General features: G+C 46.3%; 1 protein-coding gene across 2 annotated transcripts in view; it reads right to left on the minus strand.

The window, feature by feature from the left end:
* Positions 1–1,999: 1,999 nt before the first annotated feature.
* The window catches only part of LOC119975456 (WW domain-containing transcription regulator protein 1-like), a 178,072-nt gene continuing 156,676 nt past the window's right edge, over positions 2,000–23,395 (minus strand). For both annotated transcript variants that reach the window (XM_038815135.1, XM_038815136.1), the window contains 4 exons: positions 21,083–21,279; positions 4,353–4,498; positions 4,069–4,166; positions 2,000–3,283 (listed from right to left, as the gene is read on the minus strand). In XM_038815135.1, coding sequence (XP_038671063.1) covers positions 3,078–3,283; positions 4,069–4,166; positions 4,353–4,498; positions 21,083–21,279 — 647 coding nt within the window. In that variant the 3' untranslated portion in view covers positions 2,000–3,077. The remainder of the gene's footprint in view (positions 3,284–4,068; positions 4,167–4,352; positions 4,499–21,082; positions 21,280–23,395) is intronic.

Genomic DNA, 23,395 nt, shown 5'->3' on the forward strand with positions numbered 1-23,395 from the left:
TCCAGAGCTGCACACAGCGGTGTCCTGGAGATTGATCTTCAATTCCTGGAGGCTCCGGTCAGAGGGTTGGGGTTGGCAACCCTACATAGAGGTGATGCAAAGACTTTGCCCGCATACTAACATCTGTGATAAATATCGCACTCCATTCGTTAGACTCGCTGTGAGGTAATGGTCACTGCAGACAAACCCTTTGGATAAATGTCAATCCCTTTGGCCAACTAACCCCAGAGAGGAGGTCAAACCAAATTTTGACGGTGAGGACTATTCCAAGTGACACCACACTCTTAGTGGCTCATATTCTGAGTATTTGTTATAAATCCTCCGCACCGCCTGAATTTGAGTGCACCATGATATTGCTGTAGTGTTGGCCGAGCCTGGTTTAAAAGATGCTAAATGGCTTTGCAGGAATTCTGACCACAATAGAAACTGCTCAACTAATAAAGTCTAAAAGTGCAATTCACTCAACTCACATTAAGATTCAAATCTCGTTTTGAAAGAAAAATCAGACTGGGCGCCAATGCTACAGGGAAAGGGCCTCCCAAATCTGAAGGATGTTGATAAATTAAAATGATATTATTAAAGAGGAGAGGACAGGTAGTGAGTGACCTGTATTCCTTCAGGTGGAAGATAATAATAGTCTAGAGTTGTCTTCCCTCCAACATCGCTCCCACCAATAGCCACCTGAACATCGGGTCGCTGAGAAGGGCTAATGTCCTTATTCCTTCCTCTAGGACTGCAAACCTTCACTACCATAAGGAGCGCCACCCTTCGCCCTTCACACAAACCTTTTAGAATCATGTGGAATCAAGGCAAGAGAATGAGCCATTAGCCAAGGTCAAGGTGATGTGATATTTCATCAGGAATAAGCACCTTCAAGCATCAAAAAACATTCTTTTTTAGTTAAAATGCCTGTTCATTGACTGCGTGTTGCCTGTCTCTCAGATGTGCGATTTAGAGCTGGATCCACATACAAGCTACAGAGTTAACTGGCTTGTGGGGGTCAACCAAGCTCATTGCTTTCTTTCCCCATTCAATTCAGCCTCAGTATCTGTTCCATGTTTCCCAATCAGGAACCTTTCTGAAACTCCTCATCAATAGTGTTTTTTTCTAAAATAAAGTTTGGGTGGGGGGAGGGCGACGTGGGAAAGAGTGCTAAAAATGGTGTCTGTAAATTCAATGCACCAAGCTCAGACTGATTCTGAAAGCTAGCCGCTCACCTGAAACCAGAGTAAGAGTCGCCAACAAAATGGTCGCAAGCAATTAATTGGGCTCCATACATCAAGCACTGCAGCTCACTCGGCTAAATCGCTAGCTTTTAAAGCAGGCCAGCAGCACGGTTCGATTCCCGTACCAGCCTCCCCGGACAGGCGCCGGAATGTGGCGACTAGGGGCGTTTCACAGTAACTTCATTGAAGCCTACTCGTGACAATAAGCGATTTTCATTTCATTCATTTGGCGAGCACTGTGTGATATAGACTGCATTATCAGGTGCAACCTCTCCTTTCGCGATTTAAATTGTTGGTTAATATTTGCCAACAAAATTCATTTTGTACAGGTCAGCACTCTCCCCTCCCCGCAGCCCTCTGTGTAAATTATACGTGGAGCACTCTCCCCTTGGGAAAAGAGCCGCTTGTTCATCAGGTGGGATTGTGCAACCTCTTTTGTACTGCACGTCAAGGATTATTTTGTAAAGGGGGCATCCTTGTATGGACCTTCAGCCACGACCCATTGCACCCTTTCTTTGCACCCCCAACTTACGCAACACAGCTCGTTACACCCTGAACTTGCCCCAGTCCATTGCAGTTTTCATTGCTCCAAATTCTCACTTGAGAACCGGCGAAAAAGAAAGGATCGCGTTCGTTTTTTTTGTTGCAAGTATAACAATTTGGGTACTTGACATGATAAAAATCCAAAATCCAAGTTTCATTATGATAATACTTAAAAAAAAAGTTTTTTTTAAAAAAAAGAACTAAATAGCCACTCGATAAAAATGTGGTAGTTTTTTTTTTGCAAAATCTATTTTTACAGCACATAACAAACTATTAGGGTATACAATTAAATTTTAGCTACGTTATAATCTCAAAGCTTTGTAAAGATATGAGCTTAGAAGCTAATGAAGGTGATAGTAAAGGACTCAGCCTGTTCATGCCATGTTGTCCTGGCCAGATCTCTACAGAAGCATTAAAAGCTGTTTGCTGTAAATGATTTAACACCCCCGCTAAATTGAGGAGACAAAGGAGTGCCGTGTGAATGCGGCAAACCTGTGTCTACTGACCCTGCCAACTTTGCCATCTAGGCCATGAGAATTAAGTAATAGTATACTATAGGGTAATATAGAACCGAAGTATGAACCACCAGAATACAATGGTGCCCCTATGTGCAAATGGCTACTAATCATTGTCACGGTGACAAAACGCATACTCCAAACCTGGCCATTCTTTGTACATTTGTTTTTGATATTGAACAGTACAAACAATTTTAAAGCTCTGTTTGTGTTAAATAGATGATAAATGTTTGGTATCACTTCATTCTTTTGATAAAATGCCACCATAAGTATTTGCATTAACCCCCCTCCCCCTTCATCCCCACCCCCTTCCCCAATGTGTTTCTTTCAACTTTGAACCAAACAGACTTCAGCCATGCTATTACATAAAAAACAAACAAATGGCTCGTCTCTTTGGCTCATTTTCATCTTCCTTTGGCTGCTAATAATATAATAATATTACAATAGTGGACAACAACAAAAATCATCCAATTTGCCATGCAAAATAGGATAAGCAGTGAAATCTTTGATCTTCTCCTAGAGGAGTTAATCCCATGAATAGGTGTAAGGTCAAAGACATTCAGATAGTTCAAGAATATAGTTCATATAAAGTACTGCTAGCCGCCTTTTCTTTACTTAAATGACAAGCATATACCACTTTGGGGTGTACGGGAGAGCATAAGAGTCATCAGGCAAACAGAAAACGCTACTTGAGGCACTTTGCCCCTGATCCAAGCAGAAAAGGTAACTTTGTCTCAATTTTTATTTTAGTTTTCTTTCTTTCCTTCTTTCTTCCTCGAACTTCCTGAAGTGCTTACAACCAAGTGAGGAAAGTCTCTTTAGGGTTGAGGCTGGACTCCACGTCAGGCAGGATGTCTGACCCGAAGGGTTCCTGCAGGCTTGGCATTAGGTCCTCGCCTTCCAGGGTGCCGAGATCCACGTTGGTTCCGGGCAGGGAGTCCAGGAAGTCAGGGAAGCGACTGGGCTGATTTGCAGTCATAGTGGATTGCCCCATGTCTCCTGTGGGAAAAGCATTTTGGGCTTATTTGGAGCTGCATAGAAATGTCAGCACATAAAATTCACACGTAAAGCTCCAACCAGCAGAACTGCAGCAACCCACACCATCTGCCTTGAAAACAGCAAATGTAACAAACCTTCCAATCATGCTTCGCCCACATAACATTGGTTGTGAGGCATGTTCAGATATCCTGAACACGCTTTGTTCAAACCTGTAGTTCTTCCAATGACTCAGTGGGTAAGTGGACTGCCCAATTTGGAACAGAGGTTTACAGACCAGAAAACCTACAAACACCCAATTAACCAATCTAATCCCCATTCAATTCCTTTGTCTAAAGTGAAGATCGGCCAACCAATTTATCATTCATGTTCATTGTGTGATTTCCAATGACCAACCATTTCCCCTTCAGCCACATTGTAAAGAACTGGAATGAGTTAAGCCATTGCCCCATTATTCACATTGGACTGAACTCTTGGTGCAGACTTTTGGATTATTAGGCACCTACCATGCCAAATGCAGTCCACCTACCTCAAATTGAGATATTCATCATGTGTTAGAAGATATCCTCCTGGTGCTAATTGTTTTAATTGGTGTCTCATTTTGCTTACATCATATTGCTTGGCCAGATAGAGTCATAAATTGTGGGGGGGTTTTTTAATGTGTACTTTACACCGAGGCATTTCTTAATGAATTAATTACATGTTTAAGATTTAGTGGCATTGATTTATCATACAATCGCAAAGTCCCGCGTGATACAGTCAAGAAAGAAAGTGAGCTCTGAATTCACCTGTGTCCATTTCTTCCACATGACCCAGAAAGTCTTCAGGTGTCCTTCCTAATCCTAAACCACTGTCTGCACTTGCCTGTCGCGAGTGGTACGGTCCACTGTGTATGAAAGCCAGCAAAGATAGGTGGTGGCGGTGGTGGGTGGAGTGGCAGAGGGGGGAAAGTGGAGGAGAAAGGGAAGTCTGTTATTAACATGCTATTAAATCGAAGTCTCTGGTGTAACAAAAAAAGGTCAATCTCAGCTGATTCTAGCACTCCTGTCCTGTGAATTAAAACACAACTTGCCTGCTGAGGAAGGGGTCGGAGCCATTATTTGTGATGGCGTGCATCTCCTGCGTCATAGCCGGTGTAGAGACTGCATTCTGGGCTGTGGAGATGTTCTCCGATTCAATGGGAATCTGATTGGGAATCTGATTATACAATGCCTTCTCCTGAAAGAAATACAAACGCTGTCACCAAGTGTCAATCCTGGAGAAACAAACACCCTTTTAAATAGGAACAAGTCACGCTTAAGTCTTGTGGGCCTCTGACTCACTTTCCTTGAAACACACACACAAGCGCAAACAACCCAAAACATTGTAGTGCCACCAAACATTGTTTAATCGCAGGAAACTTGTATGATTCCCCCAGCCTATTCACCATATCTATTGATGCCCTGTGGTTGATGACACTAGGATCGATTTTCCACTCTCTGACTGATTGCAAAAGCTAACGCTGTGAATCTGCTGTCTGATCACATCAGTGGAAGTGAAAATATAGTCAGGTTTCTAATACCCATTATCACTCAATATGTATTAGAATCACAGAACCATAGAATTTCTACAGTGCCTACCGAGTCTGAACCGACCCTCTGAAAGAGCACCCAATCTAGGCCCATTTCCCATCATTTAATCCCATCTAACCTGTGGTATGATCAACTGCAACGGTTAATGAAATATCCAGATCAGCCACCAGATGGAGCTAGAGTTATAACTATAAAAGACATTGATGCTAAGCCTTGGGGGGGGGGGGGGGGGGGGGGGGAAGAGGTGAAGGCGTTAGTTAGAGTACAGACTGAAGGAAAGATAGTGTGAGTGAGAGCAGATCATAGTTTATAATAGTATAGAGATTAGTTTTTTTTTTAAATTTAGATTACCCAATTATTTTTTCTATTAAGGGGCAATTTAGCGTGGCCAATCCACCTACTCTGCACATTTTTGGGTTGTGGGGGCGAAACCCACGCAGACACGGGGAGAATGTGCAAACTCCACACGGACAGTGACCCAGAGCCGGGATCGAACCTGGGACCTCAGCGCCGTGAGGCGGTTGTGCTAACCACTAGGCCACCGTGCTGCCCTGTATAGAGATTAGTTGTAGATGAGTGTCGATTATATGTTAATGATCAATTGTGTATTATTTAGGAGTATGTGTCGAATCCAAATTAGTAGTGTTACTAAATTTATAGCTTTGTTCAAGTTAAAGTTATTTTGTGGTCTTGGTGAACACTACACCATCCATCCTGAATTTAGCAACACAAAAAACACCACATAACCCACACATCTTTGGGCACTGATTAATGGCCAATCCACCATTAGTTCTGGATGCCTATCTTCCTCTTTAAAAATGAACATAAAATGCTGGAGGTACAGTGCTGGTCATCTGCACAGCATGAAAAAAGACAGTTTACTATTCCTGCTTTGGGTCTAGGGTTGACAACCCCGTTTCGACTTATTTCTGGGGGTGCTTCATATGATCACTTGCCTGCGAGCACCCAATGCAAACAGCCTTTTCCCACCTTCCAATCTCCCAAACCTTCATAACTAATAAACAGGAAAAAAAAATTAATACATCTAGTATATTTCTGCTGGGGAGTGGAGCTTGCAATAGGTTAATGGAGGTTACCGTTTAGTATCCTGGAGACTTGGCAACCCTATATACAGCAAGTTACACCTGCGACATTTAATGGTCCATTCTATTCATCAAGGCAGGCAGTCTGGCTGGGCACTTGCATTTTTGCTCTGAATTTCTTGCATTCCATTATTGATTTGTTGCAATTTCGGCTGGACTTGGGTTGGACATAACTAAAGATGCTGGGAAATCCAAGCTTAAAAACAGAATGCTACCTTGGTAACATAAGAAAAAGGCTGTTATAGAAGCATATGAAATGCTCTCCTTCACTGGCAGAGGTACAGAATATAAAAGTAAGGATAGAATGTTGGAATTGTACAAAACAACTGGAATATTGTGTGCCATTCTGGACAGGGCATTACAGGAAGGACGCTATTACTGTGGGGAGAGCGCAGAGGAGGTTTACAAGAATGTTGTCAGGGCTAGAAAAGTGTAGCTATGGGGAGCGAATGGATAGGTTGGGGTTATTTACATTGGAACAAGGAAGGGGTGACTTAATTGAGGTGCACAAAATTATGAGGGGGGAGAGATAGAGTGGACAGGATAAAATAGTTTCCCTTGGTGGAGAATTCTAGAACCAGGCGACATAGATTCAAGATAAGTGGCAGAAGGTGTAGAGGGGACATGAGGAAAAGTCTTGCTAGTGAGAGTCTGGAATTCGCTACCCGAGTTGGTGGTGCAAGCAGAGACCCTAAACTCTTTTAAAAAGCACCTGGATCTGCGCCTCAAATGCTCTAACCTACAGGGCTCTGGACCCGGTGCGGGAAGGTGGGATTGGAAGGGGTACCTGGGTGTCCTCGGGCTGGCAGGAAAAGATAGGCTGAATTGCCTCCTTCTGTGCTGTAACTTTTCTATGATTCCAACGACAAATATAATATATATAATACACATATAATATATATGCTCTGAAGGGGAATCATATGGACTCAAAACATTAACTCTGTTTTTCTCTCCACAGATGCTGCCAGACATGTTGAGTTTATCCAACATTTTCTGCTTTTATTTCGGATTCCCAGTATTTTGCTGTTATATTATCACCATCAGAGTAATGTTAATTTGAACAAGAATGTGTGTGAGGGGTGAATTTTGAGGGCAAAGTGATTGGAGTTGAATGGGTTGGGACATTTACTCACTGTTTTCTGGATGTATAACAGATATTGTGGGCCTGGTTGGAGGGCCCCCGTCTACCCTCTCATAGGTCCCAAGCCACGACTTTAAAAAAGAGCGAGGGATTTCTTCCGGGTCTTCTGACCAACATTTATCTTTCGACACCGCCACCAAAACAGATGATCTGGTTTGCAGTTTGTGGGGACATCGCTGTGTGAAAATTGGCCACCAAAATTTCCCGATTGCAACAGTGACTACATTTTAGAAATACTTTGGCTGTGAAGTAATTTGGGATGTCTCCAAAGGCGCTGTCTAAATGCAAGTTTGTTCTTCTGCCCTGTTTTGGGTTTCTCGACACTTTCTGGTCTTATCCGAGATTCCCAGCGCTTTATTTTGTTGGTGCAGGATCAGATATTTTTTTCTATGTAAGGCTTAAGTGGGCGCTCTTTCCAAGGGGCTGGAGCAGACTCGATGGGCCGAATAGCCTCCTTCAGCACCGTAAATTCTGTGAATTCTATAAGGAGCACTCTCAAACCCGCTGCCACGCCTTTATGTCAATGGGTCACCTTGCATACCACAGGAGGTTCAGACACAAGTTAAGGAACTAAGTCATAGTTCACTGTGTAACCTTTTGGGAGCTGTCCCAAAGGTGACACTCCCTCCTTTAACATCTCGAATTACATGCAGTTTGGAAGGTTTTAACTGCAGGGCACTGATTTCAATGGCGGTGCAGTGAGGCTTCCGCCTCGAGGAGGTGTGCGGAGAAAAGGGGTTAAGCTGCTGTGGCATCGAGCAAATTAATTACAAACGTAAATTTTTTTTAAAAACGAACATGTATTTTTTTCACCCTTCAGACCTTGAACCACTTGGAAAATGATCAGCCCATCAAGTTTCTCAATTGCTAGACAAACGATTGATCACCACTGAGAGATCTGCTGGAGTTCCTTTAGTTCTGCGGCATCTCACTCGGGAGTATACAGGAGCGGGCCGACTTAGTAGCTGCTGTTTAAAGCCCCGTTATACTACATTGGCGCATTTATTTTTAACAAGCCCCTCTCACAGGCCTGAGCCCAGGGCCCTGCTTCCTGCTGTCATTCAACAGAAGCTAAGCCCCTTTCGTCAGCACTTTCCCCAGGCAGCCTGAACAAAAACAGCAGCAAGGATTTGAAATGGTGCCTTTTTTTCATTTCTTTAGTCAGTCAGTCCCCTACTCTCACCCCTCCCCCTCACTCCCCTTCCCCCACCCCTGGTAAGGGTTTCTATAGCGAGGTGGGTGTTTTCCCACCTTGCAGCTTGTCGATTTACTGGATTTAACCAACTGGTCTGTACTTGTCTGGCCGGCACAGTAAACAGTTCTCTCAAAATATTATATTACCGCCAAGATTTAATGGGCACCGCACGATAGGTTTGTCCAGAAGGGAAAATGCTTAGCCCTAGATACATGCTTTATGATCCCCACAGGGATTATGTACCGCAGGGTATAGGCACCGGGGTCAGCAAAGAAAGAAAGAGTTGCGCCTTTCCCAATCTTAACAGCTCTCGTGGCGTAGACAGTGTTGTGGGGTAGGGAAATGAAGCAGCCATTTTGCACGTCGTCAGCTCCCACAAACAGCGATGAGATAAGTGATCGGCTCATCAATAAATAAAAAAGCAAAATGCCGCCTGCAGGATGCCAGAGATCTGAAATAAAAACAGAAAATGTCGCAAAAGACTCGGCAGCTCTGGCGCCATCCCTGGAGAGTGGAACAAGAGTTAACGTTTCGGGCCAGTGATCTTTCGGCAGAACTGTTCAGAGCCTGAAATGTTAATTCTGTTTCTCTCTCCGCGCGGGCTGAGTGTTTTGCCACTGTTTCTGTTTTCCTTGCACGTGATCAAATCGTGCGATCGGATGGTTAGGGTTAGACTTGAGGGATGGATGTGGGCCAGGACACGAGGAAGAACTCCCCTGCTCTTCTTCAGAATAGTCCTGTGATATATTTTATGCCTGTGATGAATGATTACTGCACCTTTAATGTAATGATCCCTTTAAGACCGGGTTTGGAACCCTGGGGGACTCCGCCTCCACCCCCCCAGGGAGCCATATACAAGGTAACGTTCAGTAGGCAGTGTGCAGTGAGCACACTCCTCGGTAGCTGTCTGGTTCTCTGCTAATTAAAGCCTTTGTATTACCAATCATCTCTCTCGGGTTGTAACTGAGGGTATCTCAATGCCCACCTTAGAGGGCAGACAGGACCTCCGTTTAGCCTCTCATCCAAAAGATGGAACCCCTGACAGAGCAACCCCTCCCTCGGGGATGCACTGGAGTGTCAGTCTGAATTTAGTTACTCAAGTATCTGCTGTCTTAACAACAACCCACCACCTCTGACCCAGAGGTGAGAGAGCTGCTACTTATCCACGACTGAAAGAAAGAACTTACATTTGTAGAGTTCTTTTCACATCCCAGGACATCCAAAGTGCTTCACAATCAATGAATCCGAAGTACAGTCACTATTACTATGTAAGCAAACGCAACAGCCAATTAGAGTCCCACAAACAAATGTATCTGTTTTGATGGTGGCAGCTGAAGATTGGATGTTTGTTACAGCATGAGATACATCTCCTGCTGTTCCCTGAATAGTGTAATAGGATCTCCTACATCCGTGTACATCCTTGCTCTAATGTCTTACCGAAGAGACAGGACCTCTGGCAGTGCAGAATTCTTTAAGTACCGGACTGACGTATCAGCTTAATTTATGGGCTCAAGTTCCTGAGCTTGGTTTCACACCGCCAGGGTCCCAGGTTCGATTCCTGGCGTGGGTCCCTGTCTGTGCGGAGTCTGCACGTTCTCCCCGTGTCTGCGGGGTTTCCTCCGGGTGCTCCGGTTTCCTCCCACAGTCCAAAGATGAAATGTAAATCGCTTATTGTCACAAGTAGGTTTCAAATGAAGTTACTGTGAAAAGCCCCTAGTCGCCACATTCCGGCGCCTGTTCGGGGAGGCTGGTACGGGAATTGAACCGTGCTGCTGGCCTGCCTTGGTCTGCTTTCAAAGCCAGCGAGTTAGCCCTCTGCTAAACCAGATGTGCAGGGGTAAGTGGATTGGCTGTGCTAAATTGCCCTTAGTGTTCAAAAAAAGGTACGGTAAGGTTACGGGGATAGGGTGGAAGTGGGGATCGGGTGGAGGTGTGGGCTTAGGTCGGGTGCTCTTTCCAAGAGCCGGTGCAGACTCGATGAGCCGAATGGCCTCCTTCTGTACTGTAAATTCTGTGAAATCTGTGAATCCTTGTACTTCTGACTTAGAGATAACCGCACTACTAGCAGAGTTCAGCTGAATCCTTTCATGGCGTATTATGTCCGATTCATAGCTGGCACTGTATTTTGTTCCCATCCGGTCTCTATGCCCAGACTTTTGATATGTGCTCCCATCAAACAGAGCTCCGCACCAGGATTGCCATATCATTGCAATCACCGCACAGTCTTTCGAATAAAGCAAATGCATCAGCTCATTTCCACTGGTATCACTCTCAACGCAGTGTCAGAAGATATTGGAAGGGGCCATGTTTTGTCTTATCTGCTCGAGCGAACGTGGCCACCCCCTTGACACTTCTCTGATGTCCTGGCTGGTCTCTACCTTCAACCAAAACAGCCTAAAACCGATTACCTGGTCTTTTACCCATTTGCTGTTTATGTGAACGAATTGGCTGTAATGTTTACCTACATAACAAGATTGGCTGCATGTCGATAGTTACTCAGCTATCGTAACACAACGTTCAGATCAAGGTCATTGTTTTGACAACACTTTGGAGTGTCCGAAGGTTGCAGTCGAGCACTGTATAAAATGTAAGTTTTACTTCCCACAGTGGCACTGGAATGAACTTAGCCAATGCGCGTTCGATGTGACCTCTCACAAATCACTGCTCTGTCATGTAAGATTTCAGGTTAGATAGCCCTGGCAGAAGGGAGGAGACAGAACCTTCTTTAAAATTTACATTTTTGTTTTTAAAACCACGACCCAAAATCCAAGGGCGCGATTCTCCCGAGTCACGAAAACTCGAAAAGCTGGCGTCAAAAACGGGCGCGTTTGACGCCAGTCTCCGACCCCCCCCGACCGGGAACCGATTCAGCTCCCCGGTCGGGGCTAGCATCCCGCGGCCGTGAACTCCGGCATCGCGGGCTTAACGAATTTCGTTAAGCCCGCTAGCCAGAGTGAGCGACGGCTGACGCGTCAGATGATGTCAGCCGTGCATGCGCGGATTGGACGACTCCAGCCCGCGTATGCGCGGATGACATCATCACCCATATGCGTGAAACCCGCGCATGCGCGGGCCGGTATGCCCCTCAGCCGCCCCGCGAATGGATACAGCGGGGCGGCGGAGGGAGAAAGAGTGCGCGGGGTAAGTACCCGCTGCCCGCGATCGGTGCCGTGGTACTGCCGTGCCAATCGGTGCCATGGTTCCCCAGATCGGGACTTTACGGCCGTTTTTACGAACGGTCAGACCAGGTGTGTTTTACGTTCGTAAAAACGGCCGTAAAGGCCTTGGAAATCAGCCCATCGGCCAGGGGTGAATCGCTGCTCGCCGTAAAAAAACGGCGGGCAGCGATTCGTGTCGGGAGGCGGCCGTGGGGGGGGGGGGGGGGGGAGAATAGCGGGAGGGCGTTGGACCAGCGTGTCCGTAAAAATTTACGCCGCCCGCTATTCTCCAAATTTTCGTAAGCGCGGAGAATTGCGCCCCAAGCTCCTCCTTATTTCCCACTTACAATAATAATAATGTTTACTATTGTCACACTGCAATGAAGTAACTGTGCAAATCCCCTTATCGCCACACCCCGGCGCCTGTTCGGCTACACAGAGGGAGAATTCAGAATGTCCAATTCGCCTAACAAGCAGGTCTGTTTGGACTGTGGGAGTAACTGGAGCACCCGGAGGAAACCCACTCAGACACGGGGAGAATGTGCAGACTCCGCACAGACAGTGACCCAAGCAGGAATTGAACCTGGGACCCTGGCACTGTGAAGCTACAGTGCTATCCACTGTGCTACTGTGGCAGTGACAGTTACATTCATTCAGCTCATATGTCCCACACTCAGGTGGACTGTTTTTGAGTTGAACAGAGTACTTACCATTGAGCTGGTTTTAGCAAATAGGAGTGCTTCGGGCCGATTAGGGCCACCAATCCCCACTACTTCCCATTCACTACCACACTGAGCGGTTGAGGAGAATCGTTTGGATACATTGAAGGAAAAGATAGATAAGCAAGAGGGCGATAGGAACAGAATTTGATGCTGATAGAGTTAGATGCTGAGGAGTCGTGTGAAGCACATAAACGCCAGCATGGGAGCTGCTGGGCCGAATGGCCCATTTTGGTGCTGTAAATTCTTTGTAATCCTTTGTAAAGTGTAATTCTATCAAACCCTCAGGAATTCTGGCTGTGTTTAGCCTCTGACCTACTTACCCTATCTCACAAGAAACCGATGTGTGAATCAGTCCTGATAAACTTTGGCCACATTTCAGTAGACTGGGATTTGAAGGCATACATTGCTGTGATGTGACCATTATTGCTGCAGATAGTTCGGTGGTGAGTATGTCCACTGGAGCCGTGCAGCTGGCGTCTCCATTTTCTGAGCTGTCGCTACATCGTAGCCAAGCCTACATTGTGCAGAGCCAGCTCTAATAAAGACACTTTTAAAGCATTCATTCCATTCAATTGGCATTGGTGATTCGCAAGCTTGGGATCCCTAGCTGGGTGGAAGTAGTACTGTTGTCACTGAGAGAGCAATTGGCAGGAAGGAGCCTGAGGTTTGGGCCTTTGTGACCAATTGGTACATTAATCAATTTTCGTGGCCAATGCCAATAAGGCGAGATGAAGATAAACTGTATTTCCTGCTTGTCCACTCCAATAATGTGCCTTAGGTTCAACCTCTGCAGCCCCCTCCCGCAGCAATTATTTTTTTTTCTTCTGTTTTTCCAATCCAGACACCCTTACGAGAAACGTGTCGGAAATGGGGTTAAGACCACCTAAGCGATAGTTTTGAACAGGTGTGGCAGCCTCTTTTACATCACCCCGGGTTTCCATTAAAGTCAGCACAAATAAAACTCGAGGAAGATATAAAACACGCTGCTAATTCCACACCGCACAAAGTAAAAATCTACCCCATTGTATTTAGAATTCGGACATCACTGATGTGATTTTATTTCAATTTCACTTCAGCTAAGACTGCCTGCTGGTGAAGTAGTCCATCGTTAAGTGGAAGCTTGCTTCCTGATTTCTCTCCCACCTCTCGGAAAAGAATCGAATTTCCATTCAGAGTATGAGAAATAGGTACAAAAGTAGGCCATCTGGCTCCGCCGTCCTGGAAGATCGTGACAGATGTTTGGACTCACCGTTCCCACAGTATCCCCATGTCACTTGATTCCCCGAGGCCCGAATTCTCATAAAGACAGAGCACGTCTCCGGCTTCGCCATAATGGCGCGAGAGGCCCGATTCCGCAAGTCCCACCTCCGAAACCCACATTTTCGCCGGGATAGGGACGGATTGAAGTTTCGACGTCCGTACTTCATGGAGGCAGATGCATATGTTAACATGTAGCTGCCTTCAACCTTAGAGGAGTTGGAGGGGAGGCGGGGTCTCCCTCGGGGAATACCTTCAGGTATATGCAGATTAGGGCGTTTCTTAGGCAGCAGGTGGCTGAGTTTCCATTGTTGCCGCCAAGGGGGGTTCAGGACAAGGTGCTCTCGGGGACGTGGGTTGGCGAGGGGAGGATCTCGGCAATCTACCAAGTGATGCAGGAGGGGGAGGAGGCCTCGGTGGAAGAGCTGAAAGATAAGTGGGAGGAGGAGCTGGGGGAGGAGATCGATGAGGGGATGTGGGCGGATGCCTTGGGGAGGGTGAATTCCTCCTCCGCTTGCGCGAGGCTTAGTTTAATCCAGCTAAAGGTGCTGCGTAGGGCGCATATGACTGGGACAAGGCTGAGCCGGTTCTTTGGAGGGGAGGACAGATGTGTCAGGTGTTCGGGGAGCCCAGCAAACCACACCCACATGTTTTGGGCATGTCCTGCGTTGGAGGGCTTTTGGAGGGGTGTTGCGGGGACGTTGTCAAGGGTGGTTGGTTCCAGGGTGGAGCCAGACTGGGGGCTCGTAATTTTCGGGGCAGCATCGGAGCCGGGAGTGCAGGAGGCGAAAGAGGCCGGTATTCTGGCCTTTGCGTCCCTGGTAGCCCGGCGCAGGATTCTTTTACAGTGGAAGGATGCAAAGCCCCCGAGCGCGGAATCCTGGATCAACGATATGGCTGGGTTTATCAAACTGGAGAGGGTCAAGTTTTCCCTAAGGGGGTCGGTGCAAGGGTTCTTCCGGTGGCGGCAGCCGTTTCAAGACTTCCTGGCGGAGCATTAGGGGGTGGTCAACTTCAGCAGCAACTGGGGGGGGGGGGGGGGGGGTGTTACTTGTTCGCTATAGGGGATGTGTATTTGGTTTCATGGTTTCATGTTCATTATTTTTTTAAGTTTATTGCTTTTGTATGGGGGGGGGTTACTGTTTTTCTCTTTTCTTTCGTTTTGTTGGTCAAAAATTCGTTGAAAGCTTGAATAAAAACTATTCTGAAAAAAAAACATGTAGCTGCCTTCAAACAGATCCAAATATTGTCAGCGGGGAGTCCAAAACACGAGGTGTTGACTTTAGACCTTTCAGGAGAAGGTCTAATGCTGCTGGAGTTATTTGGCTAGGTAGGATACCCTTTTGGATAGGTCCAGGAGAGACCTTGGGAGAGAAAGTGCCCCTTGGGGAGATAAAGCTGCCTTTGGGATTGGTAAAAGTAGATGTGAATAAAGGCAGCACGGTGGTGCAGTGGTTAGCACTGCTGCCTCACGGCGCCACGGTCCCAGTTTCGATCACGGCTCTTGATCATTGTCCATGTGGAGTTTGCACATTCTCCCTGTGTCTGCATGGGTCTCGCCCCCACAGCACAAAGATGTGCAGGATAGGCGGATTGGCCATGCTAAATTGCCCCTTAATTGAAAAAAATGAATTGGGTACTCAAACTTATATTTTTTGAAAGTAGATGTGAATATGCATTCAAAAATGGATAAACTCATTGGGATTGTCAAATATACTGTCAAGCTTTCAAGGACACTGTCAAGTTGTCAAGGCATTTAAATCTCCTGGTCTTTAAGCTTTAAAAATACATGGTGCAATTGAAGAACATAAACCAATCTGTTACGTAAGCCTGGGGGTTGTTCTTAGATTTGTGCTGCATAGTTGATTGCACAACCTATAGTTATCACAACGGGGTGCCTATTAGTCACAGTTTGATTGACAGCTCCAAATGATTATAAGGTCCTTGATGTGGCTACAAATGCTTGTTTTTTTGTACAAGGTATTAAGCACTATAATGTAATGTTTCTTTTGATAGTGTGTTATGTCTTTATAAATGTATCGCCGGAGGTCTCTGAGGCAAAGGGGTTGAATCTCAAAGCCTAGAGTGAGACTTACTGTCTCGCTCTAATATGCAGATTTTCTAAAAAGTGATGCCTCGTCCATTTTGGGCGGGATTCACATCGCAACGTCTCGCGAGATCGCTTTGAATCTCGCGAGGTGTTGCAAGCCGGGTAGATCCCGGGAGCGGAGTCTGCTGGCTTTCAACGGCCAGGCTGCGCCGCGGCGAGCTGCTTTTCGGGCGCAGCGTGGCCTTTGGATCGCATCCAGATAATCTCTTATATACTGGTTTAGGTCAGGCATGTTTCCTATTGTTCACAATTTATATTGTTTATCTGCAGTCAGATTTCTTTCTTTCTGTTGTTTTTTTTCCTCTAATTTAAAATTTGTCATCGTTTTCTCAACTGCACTCCAGGTTCCACCAGCATCAACTAAGGGTCTCATAGCCAAGTCCTCTATTGGTGTTGCTTCAGCAAACTGTTAATGGTCGAGCGTGTTTGACCAGATGAGTAAGTAGTCACTAATGATATGTGTCAGAAAGCACTAGGATGCTCCTTTGTTGGTGCAAGTGATTGTAAACAACAGAGTAAGGGAATGAGAGATTGACAGAGGATGAGGGAGACAGAGGGAGAGAGGTACAGAATGTGAGACTGACAGAGGGAGAGAGAGGGAGAGAGGTACAGAATGCGAGATTGACAGAGGGAGAGGGAGACAGAGGGAGAGAGGTACAGGATGTGAGATTGACAGAGGGAGAGTGAGTGCAACCAAAGGGGAGACTCATAGACAGAGAGCTGTGTGAGATGATGTTAATCTTTGCCCGCTAATTTATTGGCTGCCAAATTATCAGAGAACAGTTTATATACATTAGACAAATCTGCTGACTGTGCCTGTAAGGCTGCAACCCGCTATTATTGGCTTCCTGTGGAGAGAGCAGAAGTGAAATCCTCCTGGAAAAAATAACAATATTCCCAACAGGATTTATTTTGAATATCATGAGGCAGAGATCGATAACAGGAAGTGTTTGTTTTGTTTACCTAGAGATGGTCTCTGTTATTCTTCCTCTCTAATTGGTGTAGATCACTTTCAGGAAGGAATTGGACGAGGGTAGGCCCCAGGCTGGGCGGAGACAGGGTGAGGTGGAGTGGAGAGAGGTCAGCTCAACTAAAGTAATAACCTTGGAATTCTGCTTCTCAATATCTGCTGCTAGAAAACCTTGCATACGTGGGCTGTGGATGCAAAGTCAACCAGGGTTCCTGTTTGGGAGATGCGAAAGTTCCAGGCGAGTGGTGTCTGGAGTCATGGTTGACTAGGATGCCTCCTTCTTGCAACACCTTACATGTAGTTCAATATATAGAAACATAGGGTGGAATTTAATGGAAAAATTTCAAAGTGTCATTTGTGGCAGGTTTTGCTGGGAGTTTCCAGCCGCTGACTTCCCCACCGCTATTCGATGACACAATGGGCCCTGGGGAGTTTCTCACCGGTTTAGCCCTCACTTAGAGGGTGGGATTTACTGACCAGCCCGCTGCATGTTTTTCGGCAGGAGAGACGGCCCGGGAGCGGGATCTACTTTCCCCGCCATTGTCAATGGGAAACCGGAACCGGAATTTCCTGCTGGCGAGAACAGCTGGTAAATCCTGCCCAGGATAGATTTCAGCACTAGGGAGCTGAACTCAGAGATCGGGCCGCCATTTTAAAAGGGTGTCCTCATCGTTTATAGGACCCCACATACTCCCCAACCTTGGGCAATGTCACCTCCTCCACATACACACACAAGTGCATTACCCCCCGCCCTCCTCCAAATGAGGACACCCCTCTATGGGATCCCTGGGGGCTCCACCTCTTCAGGTCCCCCCATGCTCCTTTACAGCCACCCCTTTTCCAGGACCCCCAACCCCCACCTGTCACCCACCCAACCTGCCCTGCACACCCCCACCCTTCATACTCTGACTCGGGCACTGACCCTTGGCAGTGCCACCCTTGCACCCGAGAACCTTGCATTACCACCTTGGCAGTGATCTGCCAGCTTGGCAGTGCCACCTGGGCACCTTGGTAGTGGAAGGATGGCAGTGCCAAGGTGCCAGCTGGGCAATGCAAAGGTGTCCGCATTCCAGGGTGAGGGCTAGGGAGTCACCCTGCACTGAACCTGACCACCCAGGGTCCTTCAATGGACCAGGATATCCCCCGGGTGTCGTTCCACCTGGTCCATGTTTGTGCGGGCCAGCACTAAAGGCACCTGGCTCCCGGAGGACGATAATTCCCAGGAGGCCTGTAGATCTTGAATAAGCTCGCCTAAGCAGGTTTAAACCTTAACTTAGGCTGCGCCATTTGGTCACGCCCCTTTTGGGTAGGATTCCGAGGCCTCGCGGGACTTGTGTGTGATCATCCAACTCAGTAACCTTTTCTCGCTTTCCCCCAATTCGTTTGATCCGTTTAGCCCCAAGAGATACATCTAACTCCTTCTTGAAAACATATGTTTTGACTTCAACTGCTTTCTGTGGTAGTTAATTTGAGAGGCTCACCACTCTCTGGGTGAAGAGGTTTCTCCCATCTCAGTCCCAAGGTTTTACCCCATATCTTTAGACTTTAACCCCTGGTTCTAGACTCCACCACCATTGGGAACATCGTTCCTGCAGCTACCCTGTCTAATCCTGTTCGAATTTACTATGAGGTCCAACCTCATTTTTCTAAACTACAACAATTATTATCCTTATCCACTCAATCTCTCCTCATAGGTCAGCCTCACCATCCCAGGAATCAGTCTGGTAAATCTTCGCTATACTCCCGCTATCGCAAAAACATCCTTCCTCGGATAAGGAGACCAAAACTGCACACAACATTCCAGGTGTGGTCTTACCAAGGCCCTGTATAACTCCAGCATGACACACTTCATCCTGTAAATGAATCCACTTGGTATAAAGGCCAACATACCAATTTGCGCCTCCTGCACCTGCATGCTTAGTTTCAGAGACTGGTGTACAAGGACACCCAGGTCTCATTGCATATTCTCCTCTGTCAATCTATAGCCATTCAGATAATAATCTGCCATGCTATATTTGCTACTTAAGTGGATAATTTCACATTTATCCATATCATACTGCATCTGCCATGCATTTCCCCACTCACTCAACTTGTCCAAATAACACTGAGGCTTCTCTCTCCCCTCCTCACAGCTCACCCATCCAGTTTTGTGTCATCCGCATTACGTTTAGTTCCCTCATCTAAATCATTAATATATATTGTGAATGGCTGAGGTCCCAGCACCGATCCCTGCATTACCCCACTAGTAACTGCCTGCCATGTGGACAAAGACCCATTTATTCCTACCCTTTGTTTCCTGTCTTCCAACCAGTTTTCTATCCATCTCAATACACCATCCCCAATCCCAGGCGCTTCAATTTTACACGCTAATCTCCTATGTGGTACTTTGTTGAAAGTCTTCTGAAAGTCCAAATAAACCACAAACATTGCCCCCCCCCCCCCCCCCCCCCCATGTCAACTCTACTAGTTGCATCCTTGTAGAATATCTGTCAAGCATGATTTCCTTTTCGTAAATCCGTGCTGACTCTGTCCAATCCTGCCACTGTTTTTCAAGTGCTTTGCTATCAAATCTTTTATAGCGGACTCTAGCATTTTCCCGAATACCGACGTCAGGTTGACTGGTCTATAATTCCCTGCTTTCTCTCTACCTCTCCTTTTTAAATAGTGGGGTTACGTTAGCTACCTTCTAATCTGCATGATTAAGGGGGGGGGGGGGGTTGTTGGGTTATGGGTATAGGGTGGATACGTGGGTTTGAGTAGGGTGATCATGGCTCGGCACAACATTGAGGGCCGAAGGGCCTGTTCTGTGCTGTACTGTTCTATGTTCTATAACCGTTCCAGAGTCTATAGAATAGAATCTTAGAAGGTGACCACCGATATGTCCATTATTTCAAGGGCCATTTCCTTAAGTACTCTGGATGTAGATTGTCAGGCTCTGGGGATCTATCGACCTTCAATTCCATCAATTTCCCCAACACAGGGCAGCACGGTGGCACAGTGGGTTAGCCCTGCTGCCTCACGGCGCCGAGGTCCCAGGTTCGATCCCGGCTCTGGGTCACTATCCGTGTGGAGTTTGCACATTCTCCCCGTGTTTGTGTGGGTTTCGCCCCCACAACCCAAAGATGTGCAGTGTAGGTGGATTGGTCATACTAAATTGCCCCTTAATTGGAAAAAATGAATTGGGTACTCTAAATTTCCCCAACACGCTTTCTCTATTAATGCTGATTTCCACCAGTTCCTCCCTCTCACTAAATCCTGTGTTCCCCAACATTTCTGGTTACGGATATTACGTGTGTTCTCCTTTGTGAAGACAGAGCCAAAGTATGTGTTTGGTTGGTAAGTAATTTCTTTGCCCCCCATCATCAATTCTCGGTTTCTAAGGAGACATTTGTCTTCATCAATCTTTTTCTCTCGCATACCTGTAGAAACCTTTACCCTCAGTTTTTATGTTCCCCAAGCTTACTCTCATTCTATTTTCCCCTTCCCAATCAATTCCTTCGTCCCCCTTTGCTGAAGTCTAAACTGCTCCCAATCCTCAGGTCTGCTGTTTTTTCTGGCCAATTTGTATGCCTCTTCCATGGATCTAATACTATCTCTAGTAACCAGGGGCTGGTTTAGCTCACTTGGCTAAATTGCTGGCTTTTAAAGCAGACCAAACAAGCCAGCAGCATGGTTCGATTCCCAGACAGGCGCCGGAATGTGGCGACTAGGGGCTTTTCACAGTAACTTCATTGAAGCCTACTCGTGACAATAAGCGATTTTCATTTCATTTTTTCATTTCAATCTCCCTTGTAAGCCATGGTTTGGCCACCTTTCCTGTTTTATTTTTGCACCAGACAGGAATGAACAATTGTTGCAGTTCACCCATGCGCTCTTTGAATGGTTGCCATTGCCATCCCTTTAAGTAAAGTGTCCCAATCCATCATAGCTAAAGTAACATTCCCCAGTCCATCTGATGTGCGGAATGCTCTTTGAGAGCCCAGGGGGCTGCCACAAACGTGAACATTTTAGCGTCTGTCACTTAATGCCAATCAGAAGGACAATCATGGCTGCTTTCTGTTCCCTCTCCCACCACCCAAATTGATGATGCTGAGACCAATCATGTTTTAACCAGATTTCTCCCTGCCGAGAATCAGCTGACAGGTTATTCCATCCGATATGTCACACTGAGAGGCTCAAACAATTGGAGGAAGCTGTTTTTCACATGTTTGCAATGACAGGCAATGATTTACTTGCCGAGAAGTTCCAAAAACAAGTCGACAATCAAAACAATCTGCTTTCTTCAAAAAAAATCTGACCACTAGCTTTTCTGGGGTATCACCAAAATATAGAAGTGAGTCAATTAATGTATGGCTGGTTTACTTTTTTGGTGTTAGGCTTCCTGGTTGCACCGCATTGGTATGTTCCAGGATCAGACATTATTTTAATTTTACTGAAGATAAGTCAACCCAGTTAAGGCACTAACTCCGCAATGCATTAACCAACGCAGCCATCAAAAAGGAATTTTCAACAGCACCAGTATGTAACCTTGGAGAGGAGATTGCTTGGAAATGGGGTTGGGGTGGAAATAGTTACCTGTCTCATGAGCTCCTGTTGCAGATGTTTAATCCTCTCTTTCTCCATCTGGATCTGCTGGAGCCGCATCTTCTGCTGATGCTTCTGCTGAGCCGTCATGGCGCTGGACAGGTTCATCATGGCCAACCGAGGATTCTGCGAGCTCACGACGGGAGGGGGCACGGCGGTGTTTGGTGTCATCTGCTGCTGGTTCATCACTGAGGAGAAAAGAGGAACACATTTGACTGCTACAGAGTGTCGAGTGACAATAAGGCATGCTGTATAATTATTCCCACACTGTTCGCCCCAACCACGTGGTCCTGGGAAATGTGGTCAAGTCAAAACTGCCCGTTTAAAATGGCAGACCGTACATCTTTCCACGTTATCAGCTTGAGCCTACTGCAGAAGATCCCCTGCTAAAAGTTAGACTTGAGCTTGAATAGCAACTACCTACCTCTCTCAGAAACAGTTCATCGAATGACATAGAATTTAAAGCACGCAAACAGGCCCAACTGGTCTGAGCCAGTGTCTGTTCTCCACACCAGCCTCGCCATATCTCATCATCTAACCCCACCAGTCTATCCTGCTATTCCTTTCCCCTAAATGTGTCGATGCTACTCTCCTCAAACCATGGCAGATCACAGAATGGTTACACCACAGGAGGCCATTCAGCCCACCATGACTGCACTGGCCCACCAAAGGAACAAAAATCAAGTACCAAGTGCGCAGAATCACAGATGGTAGCCAGTTCTACATTATAAACACTCACTTGGTAAAACTGATTATGCTTTGATTTTATTAGTGACTATTTTATATTTATAGATCTCGGTTTAGTCTCTCCCACAAATGGAAATCTCTTTCCATTTACCCTTTTCAACGATGTTTATGACCTGAAAGACCTCCATTAGTTCATCTCTCGTTTCTATCCTTTCTGTAGAAAAGAGCCCTCGTCTGTTCTAACTTTCCAGGCGGCGATGCTCTCTCAGTTCTGGCTCCATCCTTGTAAAAAAAAGGCTGGTAACATTCTTGTAGGCATAAAACGAATTATCTTGAAACGTGACCTTTGTTATGCAATCAAACAAAGCACCCAAGTGGCGCAGTAAAAGGTTACATTGACATCGATGAAACAAGTGGCCCGTTTATGTGTTTCAAGTGATGTTGGTTGAGCGAAGAATGTTGGCCAGAAGATTTGGGAGAATTCCAGCTCTTCTTCAAATAGTGCCAAAGAGGTTTTAACACCCAACTGAGCAGCCACACAAACCTCACTTTGGTGTCACCTCCAAAAAGTCGCACCTCGGCTCGAAAAGTGGCACTTGGGCCCACCATTCAGAAATAAGGGTGCCACCAACTGAGCCAAGCTGACGCCTCTGTATCATTATAACGAACAAAGCGTATTTTACCCTATGACCTTTTCCCTGAGCTGTGAGGTACAATACACTGATACCAGAATCATTGCCAAGAGTCCACTCATGAGTTTTTTAAACAATCACAAACTAAAAATCTACACCTCCTAGTCAACCAAATCAGTAGACTACATTGACTACAGGGCAGCACGGTAGCACAAGAAGATAGCACTGTGGCTTCAGGGTGCCAGGGTCGCAGGTTCGATTCCTGCTGGGTCACTGTCTGTGCGGAGTTTGCACGTTCTCCCCATGGGTTTCCTCCGGGTGCTCCGGTTTCCTCCCACAATCCAAAGACGTGCAGGTTAGGTGGACTGGCCATGATAAATTGCTTTTAGTGACCAAAAAAGGTTAGGAGGGGTTATTGGGTTACGGGGATAGGGTGGACGAGAGGGCTTAAATGGGTCGGTGCAGACTCGATGGGTCGAATGGCCTCCTTCTGCGCTGTGTGTTCTGTGTTCTATTGTAGACCCATCTTATCAAAGGTGGAACTCGCTGCCCCATAGTGCGGTGGATTCGGAATCATTGAATGGTTTCAAGAAGGAGATAAATTTATTTCTGATAAAGAATGGGTTAAAGGGATATGGCGAACATTTCACATCCAATGTGCTTTGCCTCTGGACTTGCTCCGTTACGTCTCTAACCTTTCCCAGTTCTGCTGAAAGGTCACCAACCTCAAGCCATTCTCTTTCTCTCGTCACAGGTGTTTCCATGTGTGCTTTGTATTTCCAACATTGTCTTGTTTTCATTGCTAATTCTGTGGTTTAGCCTGAGGAAACTGAATTCCTTAAAAAAAAAACATGAGGCTTCATAACGCTCACAACTTGCAAATCTAAACTCATGTCTGTAAAAAGAGTGGGATGCGATTTGAATAAGTTAGACCTGACTGGATATGGAATATTATAGTGGGGATGGGGGTTGCTGCTGAACATTC

Source organism: Scyliorhinus canicula, chromosome 13 (genome assembly GCF_902713615.1).
Source record: "Scyliorhinus canicula chromosome 13, sScyCan1.1, whole genome shotgun sequence".
Classification (NCBI taxonomy): domain Eukaryota; kingdom Metazoa; phylum Chordata; class Chondrichthyes; order Carcharhiniformes; family Scyliorhinidae; genus Scyliorhinus; species Scyliorhinus canicula.